This window comes from Felis catus, chromosome B4, assembly GCF_018350175.1.
Source record: "Felis catus isolate Fca126 chromosome B4, F.catus_Fca126_mat1.0, whole genome shotgun sequence".
Taxonomy (NCBI): domain Eukaryota; kingdom Metazoa; phylum Chordata; class Mammalia; order Carnivora; family Felidae; genus Felis; species Felis catus.
The window spans coordinates 20,469,926-20,493,380 of NC_058374.1; the positions used below are offsets into that span (position 1 = coordinate 20,469,926).

Genomic DNA, 23,455 nt, shown 5'->3' on the forward strand with positions numbered 1-23,455 from the left:
GGGTTCCTTCTGCCTGTTCATGGCCTGGAAACTCAAGGCAGTAAGCTGGGCAAATGTATGGCCTCTCTTGTTGTTTGTTTTTTGTTTCCCAGGATCACTGTCTTTCATTAGTTTTCCAAAATATTCAGTGCTGTTGTTTCATATACATTTTGTTAGGTTTTTGTTATCTTATGCAAAAGGTTGAAGTTGGTCCCTTTTACTCAATCCTGACTAGAAGTGATATTATTATGGTTTTATTGTACATTTTCATAATGACTAGTGATGTTGAGCACATTTTAACTTGCTTGTTGACTATTTGTGTGTTTTCCCTTGTGAAGAGTTTGGTAAAATTCCCCCCCCCCCCCCGCTTTTTAATTCTGTCTTTTTAAAGATCCTTACATGTCCTGGATACTAGTCTTTTGTTAGATAAATGTTTTGTAAGTACTTTCTCCAAGTCTGTGTTTTTTTCCCTCCTTTCCTTTTCTTTTTTTTTTTTTTTTAAGTTTTTTTTTTAACGTTTATTTACTTTTGAGACAGAGAGAGACAGAGCATGAACGGGGGAGGGTCAGAGAGAGAGAGGGAGACACAGAACCTGAAGCAGGCTCCAGGCTCTGAGCTGTCAGCACAGAGCCCGACGCAGGGCTCGAACTCACGAACTGTGAGATCATGACCTGAGCCGAAGTCGGATGCTTAACCGACTGAGCCACCCAGGCGCCCCTCCTTTTCTTTTTTAATGTTTATTTATTTCTGAGACAGAGAACATGAACGGGGGGGGGGGGGGGGCAGAGAAAGGGGCAGACACAGAATCCAAAGCAAGCTCCAGGCTCCAAGCTGTCAGTCAGCACAGAGCCCGACGCCGGGCTCTAACCCGTGAACCATGAGATCATGACCTGAGCTGAAGTTGGACGCTCAACTGACTGAGCCAACCCAGGCACCCCATCTTATTTACTTAACTGTGCTTTTGATGAGCAGAAATATTTGTCTGATGAAGTCTGTCATTTTTTTGTCTTTATTGTCTACTATGAGCTAAGACACTTTTGCCTAACCCTGAAATCATGAAGGTCATTTGCTTTGTTTCATCTAAAACTTTGTTTTTGTTAATTTAAACTTAGGTCTGTACTGTATCTCAAGTTAAGTTTTGTAGGGTCTGTTGTTTGCATCTGGATAACCAGTTTCTGCCCCATTTGTTGAAAAGAGTCTCCTTTCCTTACTGAACTGCTTTGGTGAAACAGCACTTGGCTTCATAAGTGGGCTATTGCAGGAGTCTTCATTCGGCTCCATTGATTTATTTGTCTGTCTTTATATCATTGTAATACTAGTTTGATTATTTGTATTTTATAGTAAGTCTTGAAGTTAGATTTGCAAGTCCTTCAACCTTTTCCATCCTTATCAAGATTGCTTTGCATATTTTAAGTCTTAAGCACTTTATATAAATTACAATATTAGCTTTTCTGTTTCTTCAAAAAGGTTGATAGGATTATGATTATCATTGCTTTCAATCTGTAGGTCAGTTTGAGGAGAATTGACATGTTAACATGTTGAGTCTTCCTATTAAAAAAATATTTTTAATGTTTGTTTATTTTTGAGAGAGAGAGACAGAGTGTGAGTGGGAGAGTGGCAGAGCAGGGGGAGGGGAGGGGGGAGGGCAGAATCTGAAGCAGGCTCCAGGCTCTTAAGGTGTCAGCACAGAACCTGACACAGGGTTCGAACTCACGAACTGTGAGATCATGACCTGGGCTGAAGTTGGACACTTATCCCACTGAGTCCCCTGGGTGTCACAAGTCTTCCTCTTAATTACAAGGTATATCTCCATTTATTGAGATCATCTTTGTTTTTTTTTTTTCTTCCCTATATTTTGTAGTTTTGAGTCTTTGGTCTTGCATGTCTTTTGTTTTATTTATTAAAAAACATTTTTTTTAAAGTTTATTTATTTGTTTGAGAGGGAGAGAGAGCATGAACAGAAGGGCAGAGAGAGGGAGACCGAGAACTGAAGCAGGCTCCAGGCTCTGAGCTGTCAACTTAGAGCCAGAAGAGGGGCTCAAACTCACCGCAAGATCATGACCTTAGCCGAAGTCGGTCGCTCAACCGACTGAGCCTCCCGGGCACGCCTGCATATAGATTAGAATTTTAATGTATCAGTTTTGTAAAGCTATTCCTTTTAGCATTTATTTCTTTAGCAATTTTAATATCTTTCCTTAGCTTTTTATCGTGTATTTATATAGTGTACCACTTACAGTTAATACTGTATCACTTCTTGAATGTGTAGAAATCTTGCAACCATAGAGATTGTTTGATGTACCGTTTATCTGCTGTCAGTTATGCTCTTGTTATATGTGTTAGATCTATACGTTATAACCTCCAGAAAACAGTATTATAATTTTTGCTTTCAATAATCATTTGTAGTTTTGAGAATTTAGGAACTAAAGTTTTTTATATTCTTCAGGTATTTACCATTTGTGGTCCTCTTCTTCACTTCCTAAAGATTTATATTTTCATCTAGTACCATTACCTTTTATTATGAAGAACTTCTTCTATTAGCCTTTGTTGTAGTCCATGTCTTCTGGTGATGAATTCTGTTTACTGCCTTTTACGTGAAAATATCTGTTTCACCTTTGTTTTTGAAGGATATATTAGTTGCATATAGAATTCTGGGTGGAACTACAGTTCTTTTTCTTGAAGCACTTTAAAGATTTTATTTTACTGTCTTTTGGCTTCCATACTTTATGATGAGAAATCAGCCATTTCTCTAATCACTGTTCCCCTGTATCTGATGTGTCATTTTCTCTTGGCTCCTTGAAGAGATCTCCTGCGTTTGCTTTTCAGCAACCAGTTTGGCTATTTGGGATTCCGTGTGCTTTTGGAATCTGTAAAGTTGTCTTTCTTCAAATCAAAATTTTCGTCCACTAGTTTTCAGAACTCTTTTTGGTATTGTCATATTCTGTATTCTTACTCCCTACCCCTTTTCTTCCTCCTTTTCAGACCATCAGTTATACATGTTCGATTTCTTGATACCATTCAGTCGGTCCCTGAAGCCTTGTTCATTTTTTCCCCACTGTTTTCTCTCAGAGTAAAGATTTGAGTTAGTGTAGCTTCAAGCTCACTGACTCTATTTGTCATCTTGATTCTGTTAAATCTGTCCAGTAAATTTTTCACTTCACAAATTTTAGCTTTGGGTTTTAGAATTTTTATTAAATTTTTTTTTATAGTTTCTTGTTGGGATTTCTTATTTCACTTCATAGAGGTACATTTTATTTGCCTCCTAGGACTCTATTATAATCGCTATTTAAAGTCTTAATTCCAGTGTCTAGGTCATCTTAAGGTTGGTTGGCCTTTATTGATTGTTGTTTATCGTAAGCATGATTAACATTTTTCTGGTTCTTAATAGATTAGGTAATTTGGATTGTTTTCTAGACGTTGTGAATGTTGTATGTGGGAAGCCTTGATTCTGTTACATTCCTTTGAGGAAATTGTTACTGCTTTTATTTTTATTTTTTAAATTTATTTTTTTTTTCAACGTTTATTTATTTTTGGGACAGAGAGAGACAGAGCATGAACAGGGGAGGGGCAGACAGAGAGGGAGACACAGAATCGGAAACAGGCTCCAGGCTCTGAGCCATCAGCCCAGAGCCCGACGCGGGGCTCGAACTCCCGGACTGCGAGATCGTGACCTGGCTGAAGTCAGATGCTTAACCGACTGCGCCACCCAGGTGCCCCTGTTACTGCTTTTATCAGGCAGTTGATTTGGTTGGATTCAAACTGCTTATTGTATATTTTGAGCAGTTGCTTAAATCTTGTTTTATTTCATTTTTCCTTAATTGGGTTCAAGCTTGTTCTGTGCATGTATGGTCCAAGGTTAGTGAGACAGATCCTGTATGTACAAATTTGCCTTCAGGCTAAAAGTAAGTCCTAAAAAATGGGAGACTTCTTGCTGGTTCCTTCCAAGTTTTGACTTCTAGTGGGAAACCAGAATCTGGCTGTTTATCTGTATAGGAGTTTCTCTCTTATAACCTTACTTAGCTGTTTTGGAAGTACAAATGAATTTTATTACAGATTTAAAAATATTTGGTGTGTTTCAGTTCATTGCAGTTATTATCTTTTATTGGTCTTAAATGATTTCATCTTTGGCTGGCAGGAACCTCTTTAGGTTGGCTGATAAATCCTTTGGACATGACTACAGTAGTCTTTTATTGCTTCCTGGCTAGTTGATAGAACAAGTTACCTGGACTTACTTGACCTAGACCAAGAATTCTCTACATCTCTTAGGGGTCCTGGTTCCTTTGGGAAATGTTGTTTGGAGACCACAACCTTGGCACTAGGTTGCTCATTTCTGTTGTAACCTTGAGCCTTTGTAAAACACAAGAGAATATAGATTATTTTGTTTTATTTTTTTAAAGTTAAAAAAAATGTTTATTTTTGAGAGAGAGAGCATGAGCAGGGGAAGGGCAGAGAGAAAGGGAGACACAGAATTCAAAGCAGGCTTCAGGCTCTGAAGGTGTCAGCACAGAGCCTGACACGGGGCTTGAATTCATGAGCCATGAGATCATGACCTGAACTGAAGTCGGACACTTAACCGACTGAGCCACGTCAGGTGCCCCAAGATAGGTTATTTTAGATTTATTTTTTATCTTTTGCTTTAAAAAAAAAAAAAAAAAGAAAGAAAGTGATGGTAAATGTTTTATCCTACAGATGCTTCTGTGTGCCACAGTTATATCTTCTATATAATATGAGGAAGATCAAACTTAAAACCTTCTCTTTTATCATTTTATTTATTTTTATCTATTTGTATTATTTTCATTTATTACCTTGTTGTTTTTGCAATATGATGGTAATCACAGTGTGGGCAAGCCAGTATGAGTACAGTAGATTGTTACATAACCACAGCTTCCTGAAGGTCAGTATTTTTGTTGGCTGTACTTGATTTAGTGAGTTGATATAGTGGGTTTTATCCTTTGGCAGAAGAATCTAATATAAAGTAGTAAAAGTATTTGGAAATTGACATTTACATTCTGAAGATGGAAAATAGTTGCATCATTTTTTGCTATACTATATGATGTAGAAAAGAGCGAGCCACCTTGTGTAACTTGGCATTTGTTGGGGCCATTTCAACATTTATTTATTTTTGGGACACAGAGAGACAGAGCATGAACGGGGGAGGGTCAGAGAGAAAGCGAGACACAGAATCTGAAACCGGCTCCAGGCTCTGAGCGGTCAGCCCAGAGCCCGACGCTGGCCTCGAACTCACCGACTGCGAGATTGTGACCTGGCTGAAGTCGGACACTTAACCGACTGCGCCACCCAGGCGCCCCTGTTGGGGCCATTTCAATTAAAGGTGTTTTTTCTTTTTCCTTCGTTTTCTTTCTTGTTTGTTTTTTTTTTTTCCCCCCTCTAAAATGTGAGGTCTTTAATGTGTGCTTGTTTGTTTTTGGTTTCCTTGTAATGTCTGCTACCTTTCATAGGATTTACTTGTACTATTTTTAATTTTTAATTTTTAGTTTTTTCCCCTGCCTTGGCCCCCTGCTTATACCTTTTTAACACTACTTCTCACTAAAATAAGAATGGATCTGTGGAATTGTAATAGTAACATGTGTGACTGCATCCTGCCCTATAAAACCTTCCACTTTGGATTGGTTGACTGTAGGATCTGGAATCCCTGTGGTCCAAGGTCCCTCATACCAGATCCTTTCTTCCTGGGTTTAGGGTACAGTCTTCTAACTATAACTTAACCTTCTTTTCTTTTCCTGAAAGTTTTTTCTTTAAAGTCTCCTATATTATTTTTATCTTTAGTAGGAAGATATAAAATGTAGTAATGTATTGCTACAAAAATTCCAATTATAAAAGAAGTATTTTGGAATAAAGAAATAAATTCACTCATAATCTTACCATCCTCACCATAATCCTGTTAATACGTTTTGTATATTTTAGAGTTCATTTCTATGTATAAATATTTGTTAATGTACTATTACATTAGTTCTCTCAGTGTTATACAGTTAGACTTTTCATACAATTTTTATAGTTATAATAAAAAGCCATATAAAGTATTTTTATATACATACATTTTCATGTCTTGAAATTAAAGTATATAAATGATATAAAAATGACACATAGTACTTAGTGCCTATTTCTATCATATTTTTCCTTTGACTCTCTAGAAATGAAGTAATTGAATTAGTATTTTTCTGGAATCATGTTGCTATAAATTGCTTTCCAAAAGAATTGGATTATAGTGCTATCAACAGTATATGAAACAGTATTTGCCGCCCCCCCCCCCCAATTTTTTTAAATGTTTATTTATTTTTGAGAGAGAGAGAGAGAGAGAGAGTGAGTGTGTGTGAGCAGGTGAGGGGTAGAGAGAGGGAGACACAGAACCCAAAGCAGTCTCCAGGTCCAAACTGTTAGCACAGAGCCTGATGCGGGGCTCGAACCCACAAACTGTGAGATCACGACCTGAGCAAAGTCGGGTGTTTTAACCAACTGAGCCACCCAGCTGCCCCTCATTTAAATCAAAATTCAAAGTTTTTGACTTTGGCTCTTTATTTTAGGAGAAACCAAACCTAACTGACTATGATAATACTAGATAATCCTAGACAGAAAGCAAAGGGATAGAGGCACATGTTAAAAACTGTGCTTCAGCCCCCTCTTTGTATTTATTCATGTTACAAAAAATCATGGCAGGAATGTAACAGTTGAGTAATACTTTTGTAAAGTTGTTATCTGATGGTGTTCCTGGTTGGCTCAGTCAGAGCATGTGACTCTTTGATCTGTGGGTTGTGAGTTCACACCCCACATTGGGTGTAGCAATTACTTAAAACATGTGTGTATATGTGTACATATTTATATACGCACATATGTATAGATGTGTATAAAATTATCTGGTGTTCTGAGGATGATCCCATGTCGAGGAGAATTACTTTGTGAGGAATGTTCTGAAAAACTCTTAGTGGTAAGTAGTGTACATACTCCCACATTTTTAATAGTTTTGAAGTTATAGAGAATTTGTTATAGCTTGGTAATCTGAAAAATCTTTTTTTCTTTTTTTTACATAGAGATGTGAACTGTGTCCTCATAAGGATGGAGCTTTAAAAAGAACAGATAATGGGGGTAAGTACAGAGACTTTTTAAAAATTTTTTATTGAAAAGTGGAGTGGGGGGTATTTAAAAATATCTGGCAGTTCATATTATAATATCAAATAAATGTTTACCACTCAAATAATTGTAATAGTAGTGTATGTAATTTATGGATTTCTTCCCCCCTACTTCGTGGGCAAACTTTTAAGCCCTTTTCTTGTGCAGAATGGTCTACATACTTCTAATTAAAATCTTGATTTAAAAAAAAAAATGGGTACAATTTCTTATATTAGAAATTATTTTTGGAAACATAAACCACTTTTTTTGTTAGAGCTAAACTATAGTGTTTTAGAATCTTTTTTTCCCTCTCTTTTGTGTACTGCTAGACAGATGATATTTCCAGTGAATTCTTAATTTTAACACCCTGAGGAATTTTGTTGCTTGAATATAAAGAAATACTGACTTCTGTCTTTAAATTTTGGTGTGCTTTCCTGAGAACCCTTATGTATTTCTCATTTATATCTCCATTTTTCATTACTTTCCTCTGAGAAATCCGTGTTTCTTTATAACTCAGTACCATTCTTAAATATGTAAACATGAATGTCTTAAACTGTGCATACTATGAAAACTAACCGATAAAGAAACTTTTAAAAGCACAGGTTATGACTACTGTTAGTACACTTCCATTTTGGGCAGCCAATTCTAAAGCATTTTGGGATAGAGTAATGATGTTAGTAAATGAAAGGGAAAAATAAAATGTTTTTGCCTGGCTCTACATAAATTTATTTGTATACAAACTTAATGGTTAGACTGTTACACAGTCATGTACAAAATTTAAAAAATGTTAGAAACCTTTTCTCCTATCCTTGTTCACCATTTGCCTAGTTTCTCAACAACTTTCCTGCTTTGATATAGTTGCTGTTATTACTTCTCTACATATCCTTCTAGGTTTTTTATTTTTGCATATAGAAATAAATGTGAATTAACAAATATTTTCTTCTTTAATTTTTAAGTATCTTAATTTTTCCAGTGAACAAATTTATCTTAATAGTTTAAAGCTTTCTTTTTTTGTGTGATCAGTCACCTGTTGATAGACTTTCTGATCTTCTGCTTTCATGACTTGTATACATGTCATTTTGCATATATGCGCTTATGTCTGTAGGATTATTAATTCCCAGGGTGGAACTGTTGGGTGAAAGGGATTTTGCAGTTAGTTTGGTAGATATTCCCAAATTATTCTCCCTAGTGGTTGTGCCAATTTGTTTCCAGCAGCAGTGAATGAAAAACTTGTGTTCTCCATACCCTTTGGTAATCCAGTAGGTGAAAATTGGTATCTCAGAGCATTTATTTTACATTTCTCTTATTATGAGTAAAGCTGAGCATCTTACGTTTTTAAAAGCAATTTGCATTTTTCTCTTTGTGGTCTGTTAATATGATTTTTCTCTTTGGTTGTTGATCATTTTCTTTTTGATTTGTTGGAGCTTTCATAGGAGCCCCTCATTCCTTAGGCTTTTGTGATATGAGATGAACCAGGTTTTCCCATTTGTTCAGTCTTATGGGGCTTTTTACCATGCAGAAGTTCTTGATTTTTATTTAGGTTTATTTTTTAATCTTGTCTTTCATGGCTTCTGTATTTTGAACCATTAGTTAGAAAGGCTTTCCATACTCCAGAGTTAGTAAAGGAATTCTTTCACATTTTCCTCTAGTATTTTTATGGTTTCTTTTTTTTTTACAGTTTAATCTTTGATACATTTGGAATGTATCCAGGTAATACAATGTGAGGTATGGATCCAACTTTATTTTTTCCTAGATGCTAAAATGCTTCCATTTGTCCCATCACCATTGATTAAACTGTTCATCTTTTCTTCACTGATTTGAAATGCCATCTTTGTTAGAGTCTAAATTTGATGTGTATTTAAAACATTCTGACTAAATTATGTTCCAAAATTGATTTGTAAATTATTTTGGAACCTGGAATGCATTTTCCTATAGAAATGCTAATTATATTTCTAGAGTAGTTAACAAAACCCCACAATGTACCTGATGGTACAGTATTGATAATAACTGTTCTTTAATATCTAATACCCTTTTTTTCATGCTGGAAAGTATATTACAAGTTTTTAGTTTAGGTTTTCCTTTTCTGGCAATCAGGATGAGGAGTTTCTCAATGCAGCTTTTAATTTTCTCAATCTCAGCTGCTGTATGTAGTTCTCAGTTGTTAAAGGTAAGTAAATACTTAAGCTTAACATAGGTTAGTATGTGAAAAGTGGGGTTGGGGTATTACAGGCAGAAGGAGAAGCAAATGATAAAGACACAGATATACAGAATTGGAAACAATTGGGAATTAGACTAAGGTTTGAATGGCAGGCCTTCTGAGAGGTGAAACCGATAATACACACAAAGTTGTCATTCCTTCCCCTCCCCTGCTCCTGTCCTTCCCTTCTCCTCCCTTCCCTCTCCCCCTCCTTCCCCCCCTCCTTCCCCACCTCCTTTTCTGTCCTAAGGACTTCATCCTGTTGATTGTGGGGAGCCACTGAAGCTGAGGAGTAACAGATTTCTATTTTAGAAGGATCACTCTCTGATGGCATTGTGGTGAATAGATTGGAAGGATATGACACTACACCGGCTATAAAAAAGAATAGTGGAGCTGAATTATGAGTGCATTTAACATACTTGAAATCAACTATATATCCTGGGGGATGGGGAGAGATATAGGCAAATAAATAAATTGTAGAGGTAATTCAGTTTGCCATTTTACCCAGTGAGCATACACTCTAGGCAAACGTTAATGGGACTCCCTGTGAATGACTGTAAGGCTTTCCCAACCATCATTGACAAAGATATGAAATATATTATTGAGGGGTCAGGCAAGAGGTGGTGATGCTACTTCGCATTTATTTTTTTAATTCAGAAAATTTTTAATTCTAGTATAGTTAACATACAGTGTTATATTAGTTTCAAGAGTAAAAGATAGTGATTCAACAATTCTGTATATTACTCCATGCTCATCAAGAGTATTACACATTTTTGTTTTGTTTTATTTTTGAGAGAGAGCCTGAGTGGGGGAAGGGCAGAGGGAGAGAGAGAGAATCTTAGGCAGGTGCCATGCCCAGGCTTGATCTCATGTGATCATGACCCAAGGCAAACTTAAGAGTCAGGTGCTTAATTGACTGAGCCACCCAGGCAGCCTGATAAGTGTTACTCTTCTTCCCCTTCACCTATTTCATACCACCCCCCCCCCCCCCCGCCTCCCCCCACACCTCCTCTCAGGTAACCATTAGTTTGTTCTCTATAGTTAAGAGTACTTTTTTTTTTTTTGGTTTGTCTCTTTTTTTTTTTGGTTTGTTCATTTCTTAAATTCCACATACGAGTAAAATAATATGGTATTTGTCTTTCTCTGACTTTTTTCACTTAGTATTATAACTCTAGATTCATCTGTGTTGTTGCAAATGACAAGCTTTCATTCCTTTTAATAGCTGAGTAATAGTCCATTATATGTATATACTATGTCTTTTTTAAAGTTTATTTTCTTTGCAGCAATCTCTGCACCCAGCGTGAGTCTTGAACTCACAACCCTGAGATCAGGAGTTGCATGCTCTTCTGACTGAGCCAGCCAGGCACTCCCACATCTTCTTAGCCATTCATCTATCAGTGGACATTTGGGCAGCTTCCATAATTTGGCTATTGTAAATAATGCAGCAATAAACATAGAAGTGAATATATCTTTTCAAACCAGAGTTTTTTTTGTATTCTTTGGGTTGATACCTAGGAGTGTGATTGCTGGATCATATGGCAATTTTATTTCTAATTTTTGAGGAACCTCCATACTGTTTTCCATAGTGGCTGCACAATTTTGCATTTTCACTAGTTGTGCACGAGGGTTCCTTTTTCCTCACATCCTCCCAACACTTGTTTGTTGTGTTTTTTTATTTTAGCCATTATGACAGGTGTGGGGTGATAGTTCATTGTACTTTTGATTTGCATTTCTCTGATGATGAGTGATGTTGAGCATCTTTTCATGTGTCTGTGGGTCATCTAGATGTCTTCTTTGGAGGAATGTCTATGTCCTCTGCCCATTTTTAATTGGATTATTTATTTGAATTGTTGAAGAAATTTCAAAATGAATTGAGGGTCATTGGTAGACACTATGTGACAGACAGAAAGATGAGAAGAACTTACAGAATCTTGATATTTATATATATTCAAAATGATATACAGTGTAATGCATTTTCTGTTGGAATTTTAAGGGATTTTTCAAGGATAGTTTTTTTTTAAATTGTTTTTCATGTTTATTTATTTTTGAGAGACAGAGTGCAAGTAGTGGAGGGGCAGAGAGAGAGGGAGACGCAGAATCTGAAGCAGGCTCCAGGCTCTGAGTGGTCAGCACAGAGTTTGACACAGGGCTCGAACTCAAAAACCACGAGGTCAGGACCTGAGCTGAAGTTGGGCCTTTAACTGACTGAGCCACCCAGGTGCCCCAAGGATAGTTTTGATTATGCTTATTTTTTGCTTTAGAATCTGAACCTTGCAAAGATGAGACTCTGCTTTATTGCAGTCTAAGGGAGAGATTGATGAGGGACTGGTTGCAGATAGGTAGGAGGTAGGAGGGTAAAAATGAAGGAATGGACAGCAGAGGTATTAAGTGGTAAAAGTTTACAGGTATATTGAAAAATTATGTCTATTTCATTATGGGAAATTTTGAGCCTGCAAAAAAGTAGGGAGAATCCCCAGGGACCAACCTTTAACAGTGATCAAGTCATGGCCAGTCTTGTTTCATTTATACCTTTCCATACCCCATTCTTATGATTATTTTGAATTTTGTGAGCATCACTGACACGCATGGATATTTAAAAAATACACAATATATTATGACACATAAAAAATTGACAAGAATTTCTTAAAGCCATCAAGCGTTCAGTCTTTGTTTGAAGTTTCCTGATCTCCTAAATGTTTTTCTTTTTCTGTTTTTATCTTTTTCTTAATTTTTTTATTGTTTATGTATTTGTTTTGAGAGAGAGAGAGAATGTGCATGCGTGCCAGCATAGGGGAGGGCCAGAGAGGGAGAGACAGGATCCCAGGTAGGCTCCGTGCTGTCAGTGCAGAGCCCAGTGTGGGGCTTGGTCTCATGAACTGTGACATCATGACCTGACCCGAAATCAAGAGTCTGACGCTTAACCCACTGGGCCACTTGGTACCCCTAAATGTTATCTTTTTATGTTTGAATAAGTCAGTATCCAAATAAGGTCCATAAGCTGGATCTATAAGATGCCTACGTTGCAATTGCTTAAAATATCTCTTAGGTCGCTTTGTAATCCTCCCCCTTGATTTCCTTGTTGGTTTACTTGTGGAAAATGTGGGACATTTGCCCTGCAGGGTTTCTCACAGTAGATGTTGCTGATGGCATCTCAGATGGTGTGTGTGTGAACACGTTGCTTCGTTCCATGTATTTTCTGTACATGAGTAGTTAGGCTTGTTCGTTCAGTTTATTGTGGAGGCAGCTAAAAATACTTCATGGTGTTGTAGACTTCTTCATGAAGCATATGATACTTCCTTTTTTCTTTTTTGTGGTATCAGCAGCTGTTGACCAGTATCTAGACCATTATTTTATTGAATAGAGGTTGAATAAATTGTGATATTCTATCATGCATTAGGATTACTTCTTTTATTCCCACCACCCCATCCCGTCTAGCAGGATTACTTCTATAAAGAAAACCTATTTCTTATCAATTACTTAATTATCCTGAAATATAGCTTGTGAAGGAAGGACAAGGTCTTTTATTCTTTTTTCTTAAAATTGAGGTAAAATTCCTGTAGAATAAAATTTACCATCCTAAGATATACAGTTCAGTGGTATTTAGTACTTTGACAGTATTGGTCAACTGCTACCCCTGTTAATTTCCAAAACTAACTAACTTACTTACTTTATTTTTTAATATTTTTCTAATGTTTTATTTATTTTTGAGAGAGAATGATGAGAGAGAGAACATGAGCAGGGGAGGGGCAGAGAGAGAGTGGGTCAGAGGATCTAAAGTGGGCTCTGTGCTGAGAGCAGAGACCCCAACATGGGGCTCGAAGTCATGAACCATGAGATCATGACCCGAGCCGAAGTCAGATGCTTAACCAACTGAGCCACCCAGGTGCCCCCAAAACATTTTTTGAAAAGTGGATTTATTTATTTTTTTTTTCAAAAAATTTTTTTTTCAACATTTATTTATTTTTGGGACAGAGAGAGACAGAGCATGAACGGGGGAGGGGCAGAGAGAGAGGGAGACACAGAATCGGAAACAGGCTCCAGGCTCTGAGCCATCAGCCCAGAGCCTGACGCGGGGCTCGAACTCCCGGACCGCGAGATCGTGACCTGGCTGAAGTCGGACGCTTAACTGACTGCGCCACCCAGGCGCCCCAAAAGTGGATTTATTTTGAGAGAGTGCATTCGTGTGTGGAGGAGAGGCAGAGAGAGAGAGGGAGAGAGAGAATCCCAGCCAGGCTCCACACCATCAGTGCAGAGCCAGACGGGGCTCAATCCCACAAACTGCAAGATCATGACCTGAGTTGAAATCAAGAGTTGGATGCTCAGCTGACTGAGCCACCCGGGTGCCCCTAATTGCCCTTATTTCCAAAGCATTTTTATTACCCTAAAAGAAAATACACTTTCATAAGCAGAAACTGCATTCTTCCTTCTTCCCCTGGCCCCTGGCAACCATCAGTCTGCTTTTTGTCTCTATGGGTTTACTTATTCTGTATGTTTTACTTAAGTATAATAATCACACAGCGTATGACCTTTTGAGTCTGGCTTCTTTCTCGGCATAATGTTTTCAAGGTTATCACTGTTGCAGCCTGTATTAGTATCAGTCGTGTTTATGGCTGAATATTTGTGTGTGTGTGTGTGTGAGAGAGAGAGAGAGAAGGAGAGTGAGAGTGTGTGTGCACATGCATACGAGAGAGATTACATTATGTTGGATGTTTGCATTGTTTCTACCTTTTGACTGTTTTGAATAGTGCTACTGTGAACATTATTGTAGAAGAACCTATTTTATCTGTTTTTAGATTTGAGGAGTATATACTAGGAGTGGCACTGATGGGTCATACAATGATTCTGTGTTTAACTTTTTGAGGAACCACCAAACTGTTCTTCATAGTGGCTGCACCATTTTTACACTCCTCCAAGCAAAGTATGAGAGATCCAATTCCTTTTCATTCTCACCACCACTTAACTTTTTTCTGAATTTTTAAATTATAGCCATTCTAGTGAGTTTGAAGTGGTACCTCGAGGTTTTAATTTCTGTTTCCCTAATAAGTGATGTTGAGCATTTTTTTCATGAGCCTTTTGGCCATATGTGAATCTTCTTTGGAGAGAAGTCTATTCCTTTCCTCTCCTCCCCTCCCCTCCCCTCCCCTCCCCTCCCCTCCCCTCCCCTCCCCTCCCCTCCCCTCCCCTCCCCTCCCCTCCCCTCCCCTTTCTTTAATATTTATTTGGGGAAAGTGCAAGTGGGGAAGGGGCAAAGATAGGGGGACACAGGATCTGAAGCAGGCTCTGCGCTGACAGGCTGACAGCAATGAGCCCAATGTGGGGCTTGAACTCATGAACCTCAAGATCATGACCTGAGCCAAAGTCAGATGTTCAACCAACTGAGCCACCCAGCTGCCCCTCTTTTAGTTTTATTGTTTATTTATTTTTGAGAGAGAGACAGAGTACGAGCAGGGGAAGTGCAGAGAGAGAGAGAGACGCAGAATTCGAAGCATGCTCTCAATTCTGAGCTCTCAGCCCAGAGCCTGACATGGAGCTCAACCCACAAATCGTGAGATCATGACCTGAGCTGAAGTCAGACGCTTAACTGACTGAGCCACCCATGCACCCCTATTTATATTCTTTTCTATTTTGTAATCGGGTTGTCTGTCTTTTTGTTGTTGAGCTGTAAGACTTCTTTATGTATTCTGGATCCCTATCAGATACATGATTTGCAAATCTTTTCTCCCAGTCTGTATGTTGTCTTCTCATGTTCTTGATAATGTCCTTTGATTTACAGTAGTCTTTGATTAGTATCAGTTTATTTAATTTTTCTTTGTTGCTCATGCTTTTAGTGTCATATCTAAGAATCCATTGCTATCCAAGGTCAGTTAGATTTATACCTATGTTTCTTTCTAAGACTTCTCTTTTTAGAACTTTTTTAGTTGTTGATCCATTTTGAGTTAAATCCAACTTTTTTTTTTTTTTTTTGCATATGGATATCCAGATGTCCCAGCACCATTCGTTGGAGAGATTCTTCTTTCCCCATTGACTGGTCTTGGTACCCTTGTTGAAAATCAGTTGGCTGTAGATACATGGATTTATTTCTGGACTCTACTATTCCATTGGTCTTTATGTCTGTTGTAATGCCAATACAAACTTTTGAAAGGCCATAGCTTTGATAATAAGTTTTGTAATTGGGAACTGTGAATGTTTCAATTTTATTTTTCTCTTTCAGTATTGCTTTGACTGTTCAGGTTCTAGTCCATGTGATTTTTGAGGATTGCAAAAAAGATCTGTGGAATTTTGATAAGGGGTTGTGCTGAATCTGTAGATTGCTTTGGGTAAAGTTATTATCTTAATGGTGTTAAGTGTTTTTATTGTATGAATGTGGGGTGTCTTTCCATTTATTTATGTCTTTAATTTCTTTCAGCCTTGCTCTATAGTGTTTAGTGGGGAAGTCTTTCACATCCTTTGTTTAAGTATTTTATTCTTTTAGATACAAAAGGATTTTTTCTTTAATGTTCTGTTTGGATTGTTCATTGTTCACATGTAGAGATAAAACTGATATCTTGTGGTTCTTACACCTTGCAGCTTTACTGAATTTGTTCTAATGTTTTTTGTGTGTTCTTTAAGCTTTTTTCTAGGTAAGATGATGTGAATACTGATAGTTTTACTTAATCTTTTCCAATTGGGATGTTTTTTATTTTTCTTGCCTAATTGCTTTAGCTAGCATTTCTAGTACAATGTTGAATAGCAGTGGAACTAGATAGTGGGTGTCCATGTCTTCTTCCTGATATTAGGGAGAAAAGTATCAGTCTTTCATTGTTGAGTTAGTTGTTACCAGTAGATTTTTCAAAAATTCTCCTTATCATATTGAGGAAGTTCCATTTTTTTTTTTATTTTGTTGAGTTTTATCTTGTGAAAAGGTGTCAAATTTTGTCAAATGCTTTTTTTGTATTGAGATTGTGATGTGGTTTTTAAATTTTTTAAAAAATTAATGGTATATATTACATTGACTGTTTTTCTTATGTTGTACACCCTTTGTATTTCTATCATAAATCCCTTTTGATCATGGTGTATAATTCTTTTAATTATTTAATTTTGTCCCCCAAAAGATTGTCCATCCAGAACCTCAGGATATGACCACATTTGGGAATAAGGGTCTTTACAGGTATAATTAAGGTAAAGATCTTGAATGGGGTCATCCTGGCCTAGTATGGACACTAAATCCAATGATAAATGTCCTTGTAAAAGATGATTGGAGAAGACACAGGAGACACAGTACATGGCCATGTGAAGACTAAGGTGGAGATTGGAGTTACCTAGTTGTGAACTGAGAAATGCCAAGGATTGCCAGAGCCACCAGAAGTTAGGATAGAAGCCTGTTGATTTTGGATTTCTGTGTCCCAAACTGTGAAAGAATAAATCTGTTTTCTTAAGCTACCAAATTTGATGTAATATTTTTTATGGCTGCTCTAGGGTACTAATACACTGTATTTTGCTAAGATTTTTTGCATGTATATTCATAAGGGATATTGGTCTGTAATTTTGTTTTCCTATGTTTTGTCGGGCTCTGGGGGCATTTGATAACATGCTGACCTTATAGAATGAATTAATTAGGAAGTGATTCTTCCTCTTCTATTAATGGGAAGAGTTTGAGATTTGTGTTAATGCTTCTTTATTTTATTCTTTAAAAAAAATGTTTATTTATTTATTTTGAGAAAGAGGGGCAGGGATAGAGGGTGAGAGAGAATACCAAGCAGGCTTCAGGATGTTAGCACAGAAGAGCTGGATGCAGGGCTTGATTTCATGAACCATGAGATCATGTCTTGAGATGAAATCTAGAGTCAGATGCTTAACCAGCTGAGCCACTCAGGTGCCCCCTGCGTTAATGTTGCTTGTTTGCTTGCTTGCTTGTTGCTTTTATTTTATTTTATTTTATTTTATTTTATTTTATTTTATTTTATTTTATTTTATTTTATGTATTTATTTACTTATTTATCTGTCTATTTATTTATTTAAATGTTTATTTTTGGAAAGGGAGAGGGAGAGAATGTGAGTGGGGGAAGGACAGAGAGGGAGGGAGACAGAATCTGAAGCAGGCTTCAGGCTCTCAGCTGTCAGCACAGAGCTCGATTTGGGACTCGAACTCATGAACCATGAGATCATGACCTGAGCCAAAGTTGGATGCTTAATCCACTCAGCCACCCAGGTGCCCCTAATGCTTCTTTAAATGTTTGGTAGAATTCACTTGTGACTGCATTTGATCCAGGGCTTTTCTTTGCTGAGAGATTTTTGCTTACTCATCGATTCAGTCTCTTTATCTGTTCAGATGTTCTCTTTCAGTTTTGTTAGTTTTTGTGTTTCTAGGAATTTGTCCATTTCATGTAGGTTGTCTAATCTGTTGGTGTGTAATTGTTCATAGTATTTTCTTTTTTCTTTCTTTCTTTCTTTCTTTCTTTCTTTCTTTCTTTCTTTCTTTCTTTCTTTCTTTCTTTATGTTTGTTTATTTTTGAGACAGAGAGAGACAGAGCATGAACGGGGGAGGAGCAGAGAGAGAGAGGGAGACACAGAATCCGAAGCAGGCTCCAGGCTCTGAGCTGTCAGCACAGAGCCTGACACGGGGCTCGAACTCATGGACCATGAGATCGTGACCTGAGCCGAAGTCGGACGCTTAACTGACTGAGCCACGCAGGCGCCCCCATAGTATTTTCTTACAATTTTAGTTTTGTAAGGTCAATGGTAATGTCCTCACCTTTTGTTTCCAATTTTAGTAATTTGAGTATTTTCTTTTTTAGTCTTAAAGTTGGTCAGTTTTATTGATCTTTTCAAAGATTTTTAGGTTTTGTTGATTCTTTTTGTTTTTTTATTTTTCTTTTTTTCAGGTTTATTTTTTTATGAGAGAGAGAGACAGCACAAGTGGGGGAGGGGCAGAGAGAGGGAGAAACAGAATCAGAAGGAAGTTCCAGGCTCTAAGCTGTCAGTACAGAGCCTGATGTGGGGCTCAAACTCAAAAACTGTGAGATCATGATCCAAGCCAAAGTTGGATGCTTAACCAACTAAACCACCCAGGTGCCCCTTTTATTGGTTTTCTGTTCTCTTTTTTGTCTCCACAGTGATCTTTAATCTTCCTTCCTGTGTTTGGCTTTGGATTTAGTTTGTTCTTTTTCTTCTCCAAGTAGATATATATATATAGTTAATTGATTTGAGATCTTCATTTTTTAAAGCAGCTTAATTGGGATGTAGTTTATATACTATATATTTCATTTGAAGTGTACAATTCATGTTTTTTTCATATTTACAGATATGTGCAACTTCCACAGGAAGTTTTAGAACATTTCCATCATTTTAGAAGGAAAGCCTGTGATTTTAAGCTTTCATCCCCTTATTTGTTCAACCACCCCACCCCTCCTCACCTCACCCCTCCTCACCTCACCCCACCGCACCTCACCCGAGCATCTTCTTTTTCAACATAGGTGTTACAGGTATGAATTTATCTCTTATTGCAGCTTTCTGTGTATCACATGAGATTTGGTATGTTATGGTTTTTTTCCCTTTGTTTTGTTTTACTGCTTATTTTCCAGTTGTGATTTCTTCATTGACTCATTGGGTATTTAAGTGTTGTTTAATTTCCACATACTTGTGAATTTTCCAGTTTTCCTTCTGTTTTTAACTTCTTTTTTTTTTAAGAATTTATTTTTATATAACCTCTGTACCCAAAGTGGGGCTGGAATGCACAACCTCCCTGAGATCGAGAGTTGAATGCTCTAATGACTAAGCCAGCCAGACATCCTGCTTTCTGTTTTTAATTTCTGTTTTCATTTCATTGTGGTTGGATAAGATCTGATCTCAGGTGTTTTAAAATTTATTGACACTTGTTTTGTGGCCTAACCTATGATCTATCTTGGAGAGTGTTCCTGTGTATTTGGGGAGAATGTGTATTTGGCTGTTTTTAGTCTAGTAGGCATAGGTGATCTGTAGTGTTATTTGGTTCTCTATATATCCCTATTGAATTTCAGAGTTCTGTCCATTATTGAAACTTGGGTAGCGAAGTTTCCAACTGAAGAATTGTCTGTCTTTAGCTTTAATTAGATTTGTTTTTGTTTGATGTATTTTGGAGCTGTGATATTTGGTGTATGTATGTTTATAAATGTTATATCTTCTTGGTGTTTTAACCTATTTTTCAATGTGTAATGTTTTTCTTTATCCCTTGTGACAGATTTTAAATTTTTTTTTTTTTAAGATTTTATTTTTAAGTAATCTCTATACCCAGGGCGGACCTTGAACTTGCCACCCTCACATCAACAATTTCATGTTCCACCAACTAAGCCAGATAGGTACCTCACAGATTTTAATTCTTATTTCATTTTTTATATATATTTTAAGTAGTTACCATGGTGATTACAATTAATCTCTTAAATTCTTACCACTTGGAGAAATAGCCAAGTTAAGGGAAACAAAGGCAAATGCCTTGAGTCAGTCCTTCATGTGTTTTCTCTGCCCGTCATACGGTTAGGCCTGTTAAAAAACACGGGTCTTTGCGAACAAGCTTTGCCGTATCCCTTCTGGAACCAGGGATGAGAGTTCCACACTAGAGACACGGGATACAGTCTTCCAGACCATTGTCAATCTGAGGAGGGGTGGAACAAGAGCAAGTAAAAGTGACATAAAACTTTTTAAAAAAAATTAATTTATTGAAATTCTAATATACAGTGTAGTATTGGTTTCAGAAGTAGAACCCAGTGATCCATCACTTACCTATAATCCCCAGTGCTCATCCCATCAGGGGCCCTCCTTAATGCCCATCAGCCATTTAGCCCATCCCCCCCCCCCCCCCACCTCCCCTCTAGCAATCCAGTTTGTTCTTTATATGAAGAATCTCTTATGGTTTACCTCCCTCTCAGTTTTTATTTTTGCTTTCCTTCCCCTATGTTTATTTGTTGTATTTCTTATATTCCACATATGAGTGATATCATATATTTGTCTTCTCTGACTTATTTCACTTAGCATAATACACTCTAGTTACATCCACGTTGTTGCAAATGATAAGATTTCATTCTTTTTGATCGCTGAATAGTATTCCATTGTATATGTATAGTATATACTCTTTATCCATTCATTAGTCAGTGGACGTTTGGTCTCTTTGCATAATTTGGCTACTGTCAATAGTGCTGCTCTAAACATTCGGATGCATGTGCCCCTTTGAATCAGCATTTTGGTATCCTTTGGATAAATACCTACTAGTGCAGTTGCTGGGTTGCAGGGTTAGTTCTATTTTTAATTTTTTGAGGAAACTCCATATTGTTTTGCAGAGTGGCTGCACCAGTTTGCATTCCCACCAACAGTGCAAAAGTGTTCCCCTTTCTCCACATCCTCACCAATACCTGTTGATTTCTGAGTTTTTAATTTTAGCCATTCTAACAGGTGTGAGGTGGTATCTCATTGTGGTTTTGATTAGTATTTCCCTGACGATGAGTGATGTGGAGCATTTTTTCATGTATCTTTTAGCTATCTGGATGTCTTCTTTGGAAAAGTGTCTATTCATGTCTTCTGCCCATTTTTTCACTGGATTATTTGCTTTTTGGGTGTTGAGTTTGAGAAGTTCTTTCTTTCTTTCTTTCTTTCTTTCTTTCTTTCTTTCTTTCTTTCTTTCTTTCTTTCTTTCTTTCTTTCTTTCTTTCTTTCTTTCTTTCTTTCTTTCTTTCTTTCAGAGAGAGAGGATGCTAGTGAGTGAGAGGCAGAGACAGAGAGATAATCCCATGAGGGGCAGAGCTAGACAAGTGGCTCACCCGAAGCCCGGCTCGCGTTTACATGAAGTGGGGCTCGGACTCCCGAACCATGACATCATAACCTGAGCCGAAGTCAGATGTTTAACCAACTGAGCCACCCAGGAGCCCGATAAGTTCTTTATAGATTTTGAACACTAACCTGTATCCAGTATGTCACTTGCAAATATCTTCTCCCATTCTAAAAAGTCAGTTGCCTTTTAGTTTTGTTGATTATTTCCTTAGCTGTGCAGAAGCTTTTCATCTTGATGAGGTCCCAATAGTTGATTTTTGCTTTTGTTTCCCGTGCCTTCTGAGACATGTCTAGTAAGAGGTTACTGTGGCCAAGGTGAAAGAGGTTGTTGCCTGCTTTCTCTAGAATTTTGATGGTTTTCTGCCTCATGTTTAGGTCTTTCATCCATCTTGAATTTATTTCTGTGTATGGTGTAACAAAGTGGTCCAGATTCATTCTTCATGCCGCTGTCCAGTTTTCCCAGCACCATTTGCTGAAGAGACTGTCTTTATTCCATTGGATATTCTTTCCTGCTTTGTCAAAGATTAGTTGGCCATATGTTTGTGGGTCCATTTCTGTGTTCTCTATTCTGTTCCATGGATCTTTGTGTCTGTTTTTGTGCCAGTACCATACTGTCTTGATGATCACAGCTTTGTAATATAGCTTGAAGTCTGGGATTGTGACGCTTCCTGGTTTGGTTTTCTTTTTCAACATTACTTTGGCTATTTGGGGTCTTCTGTTGTTCCATACAAATTTTAGGATTGTTCTAGCTCTTAGAAGAATGCTGGTATTATTTTGGTAGGGTTTGCGTTGAATGTGTAGATTGCTTTGGGTAGTATGGACATTTTAACAATATTTGTTCTCCCTTTTGTGAGCATGGAATGTTTCTCCATTTCTTTGTGTCTTCTTCAATTTCTTAAGCTTTCTGTACTTTTCAGAGTACAGATCTTTTACCTCTTTGGTTAGGTTTATTTCAAGGTTTCTTACGGTTTTTGGTGCAATTGGCATCGATTCTGTGATTTCTCTTTCTGCTCTTTCATTATTGGTGTGCAAAAATGTACCTGATTTCTGTACATTGATTTCATATCCTGAGACTTTGCTGAATTCATGTATCAGTTCTAGCTGTTTTTTGGTGGAATCTTTTCTTGTAGAATATTATGTCCTCTGTGAAGAGTGAAAGTTTGACTTTTTCTTTGCCAATTTGTATGCCTTTTATTTCTTTTGATTGCTGAGGCTAGGACTTCAGTACTATGTTGAATAACAGTCGCGAGAGTTGACATCCCTTTTGTGTTCCTGACTGTCGGGGGACAGCTCTCAGTTTTTCCTCATTGAGGATGATATTAGCTGTGGGCCTTTCATATATATATGGCTTTTATGATGTCGAGGCATGTTCCTTCCATCCCTACTTCTTGAGGGTTTTTATCACGAAAGGATGTTGTGTTTTGTCAAAAGCCTTTTCTGCATCTATTGAAAGGATCATATGGTTCTTATTCTTTCTTTTATTAATGTGGTGCATCATACTGATTGATTTGTGAATATTGAACCAGCCCTGCAGCCCAGGAACCCACTTGATCATGGTGAATAATTCTTTTAATGTCCTTTTGAATTCAGTTTGCTGGTGTGTTGTTGAAAATTTTTCCATCCATGTTTATCTGGGATATTGGCCTGTAATTCTCCTTTTTAGTGGGGTGTTTGTCTGGTTTGGGAATCAAGGTAATGCTGGCTTCATAGAATGAGTTTGGAAGCTTTCTTTCCATTTCTGCTTTTTGGAACAGTTTGAGAATAGGTATTCTTTCAGTGTCTGATAGAATTCTCCTGGGAAGCCATCTGGCTCAGGATTCTTATATGTTGGGAGATTTTTGATAACTCATTCAATTTCTTTGCTGGTTGTGGGCCTGTTCAAATTTTCTGTTTTTTCTTGTTTGAGTTTTGGTAGTGTCTAAGTGCCTAGGAATTTATTTCTTTTAGATTGTCTAGTTGGTTGGCATATAATTTTTCATAGTGTTCTCTTATAATTGCATTTCTGTGGTGTTGGTTGTGCTCTCTCCTCCATCATTGGTGATTTTATCTATTTGGGTCCTCTCCTTTCTTTTTGATAAGTCTGGAATGTCGTGTTTTCATTGTAATTTGCTCTCATGTATTTTTAAATTTCTTTAGTTTCTTGGTTGACCCATTCATTCTTTATTAGGATGTTCTTTAACCTCCATGTATTTGAGGGCTTTCTAAATTTTTTCTTCTGGTTGATTTTAAGATTCATAGTGTTGTGATCTGAATATATTCATGGTATGATCTCAGTCTTTTTGTACCTGTTGAGGGCTGATTTGTGATCCAGTATGTGATCTGTTCTGGAGAATGTTCCATGTGCATTGGAGAAGAATGTGCATTCTGCTGCTCTATGATGAA

The 23,455-nt window shown here is 37.3% G+C and overlaps 1 protein-coding gene across 18 annotated transcripts in view; it reads left to right on the forward strand.

The window, feature by feature from the left end:
* MLLT10 (MLLT10 histone lysine methyltransferase DOT1L cofactor) overlaps window positions 1-23,455 on the forward strand; it is a 237,965-nt gene that overhangs the window by 35,014 nt on the left and 179,496 nt on the right. For 17 of the 18 annotated variants that reach the window (XM_045060978.1, XM_019834031.3, XM_045060975.1 and 14 more), the window contains one exon: window positions 7,023-7,077. In XM_045060978.1, coding sequence (XP_044916913.1) covers window positions 7,023-7,077 — 55 coding nt within the window. Of the gene's footprint in view, window positions 1-7,022; window positions 7,078-18,664; window positions 18,760-23,455 lie in introns of those variants that run through there. The other variant, XM_019834043.3, reaches the window with a different exon arrangement.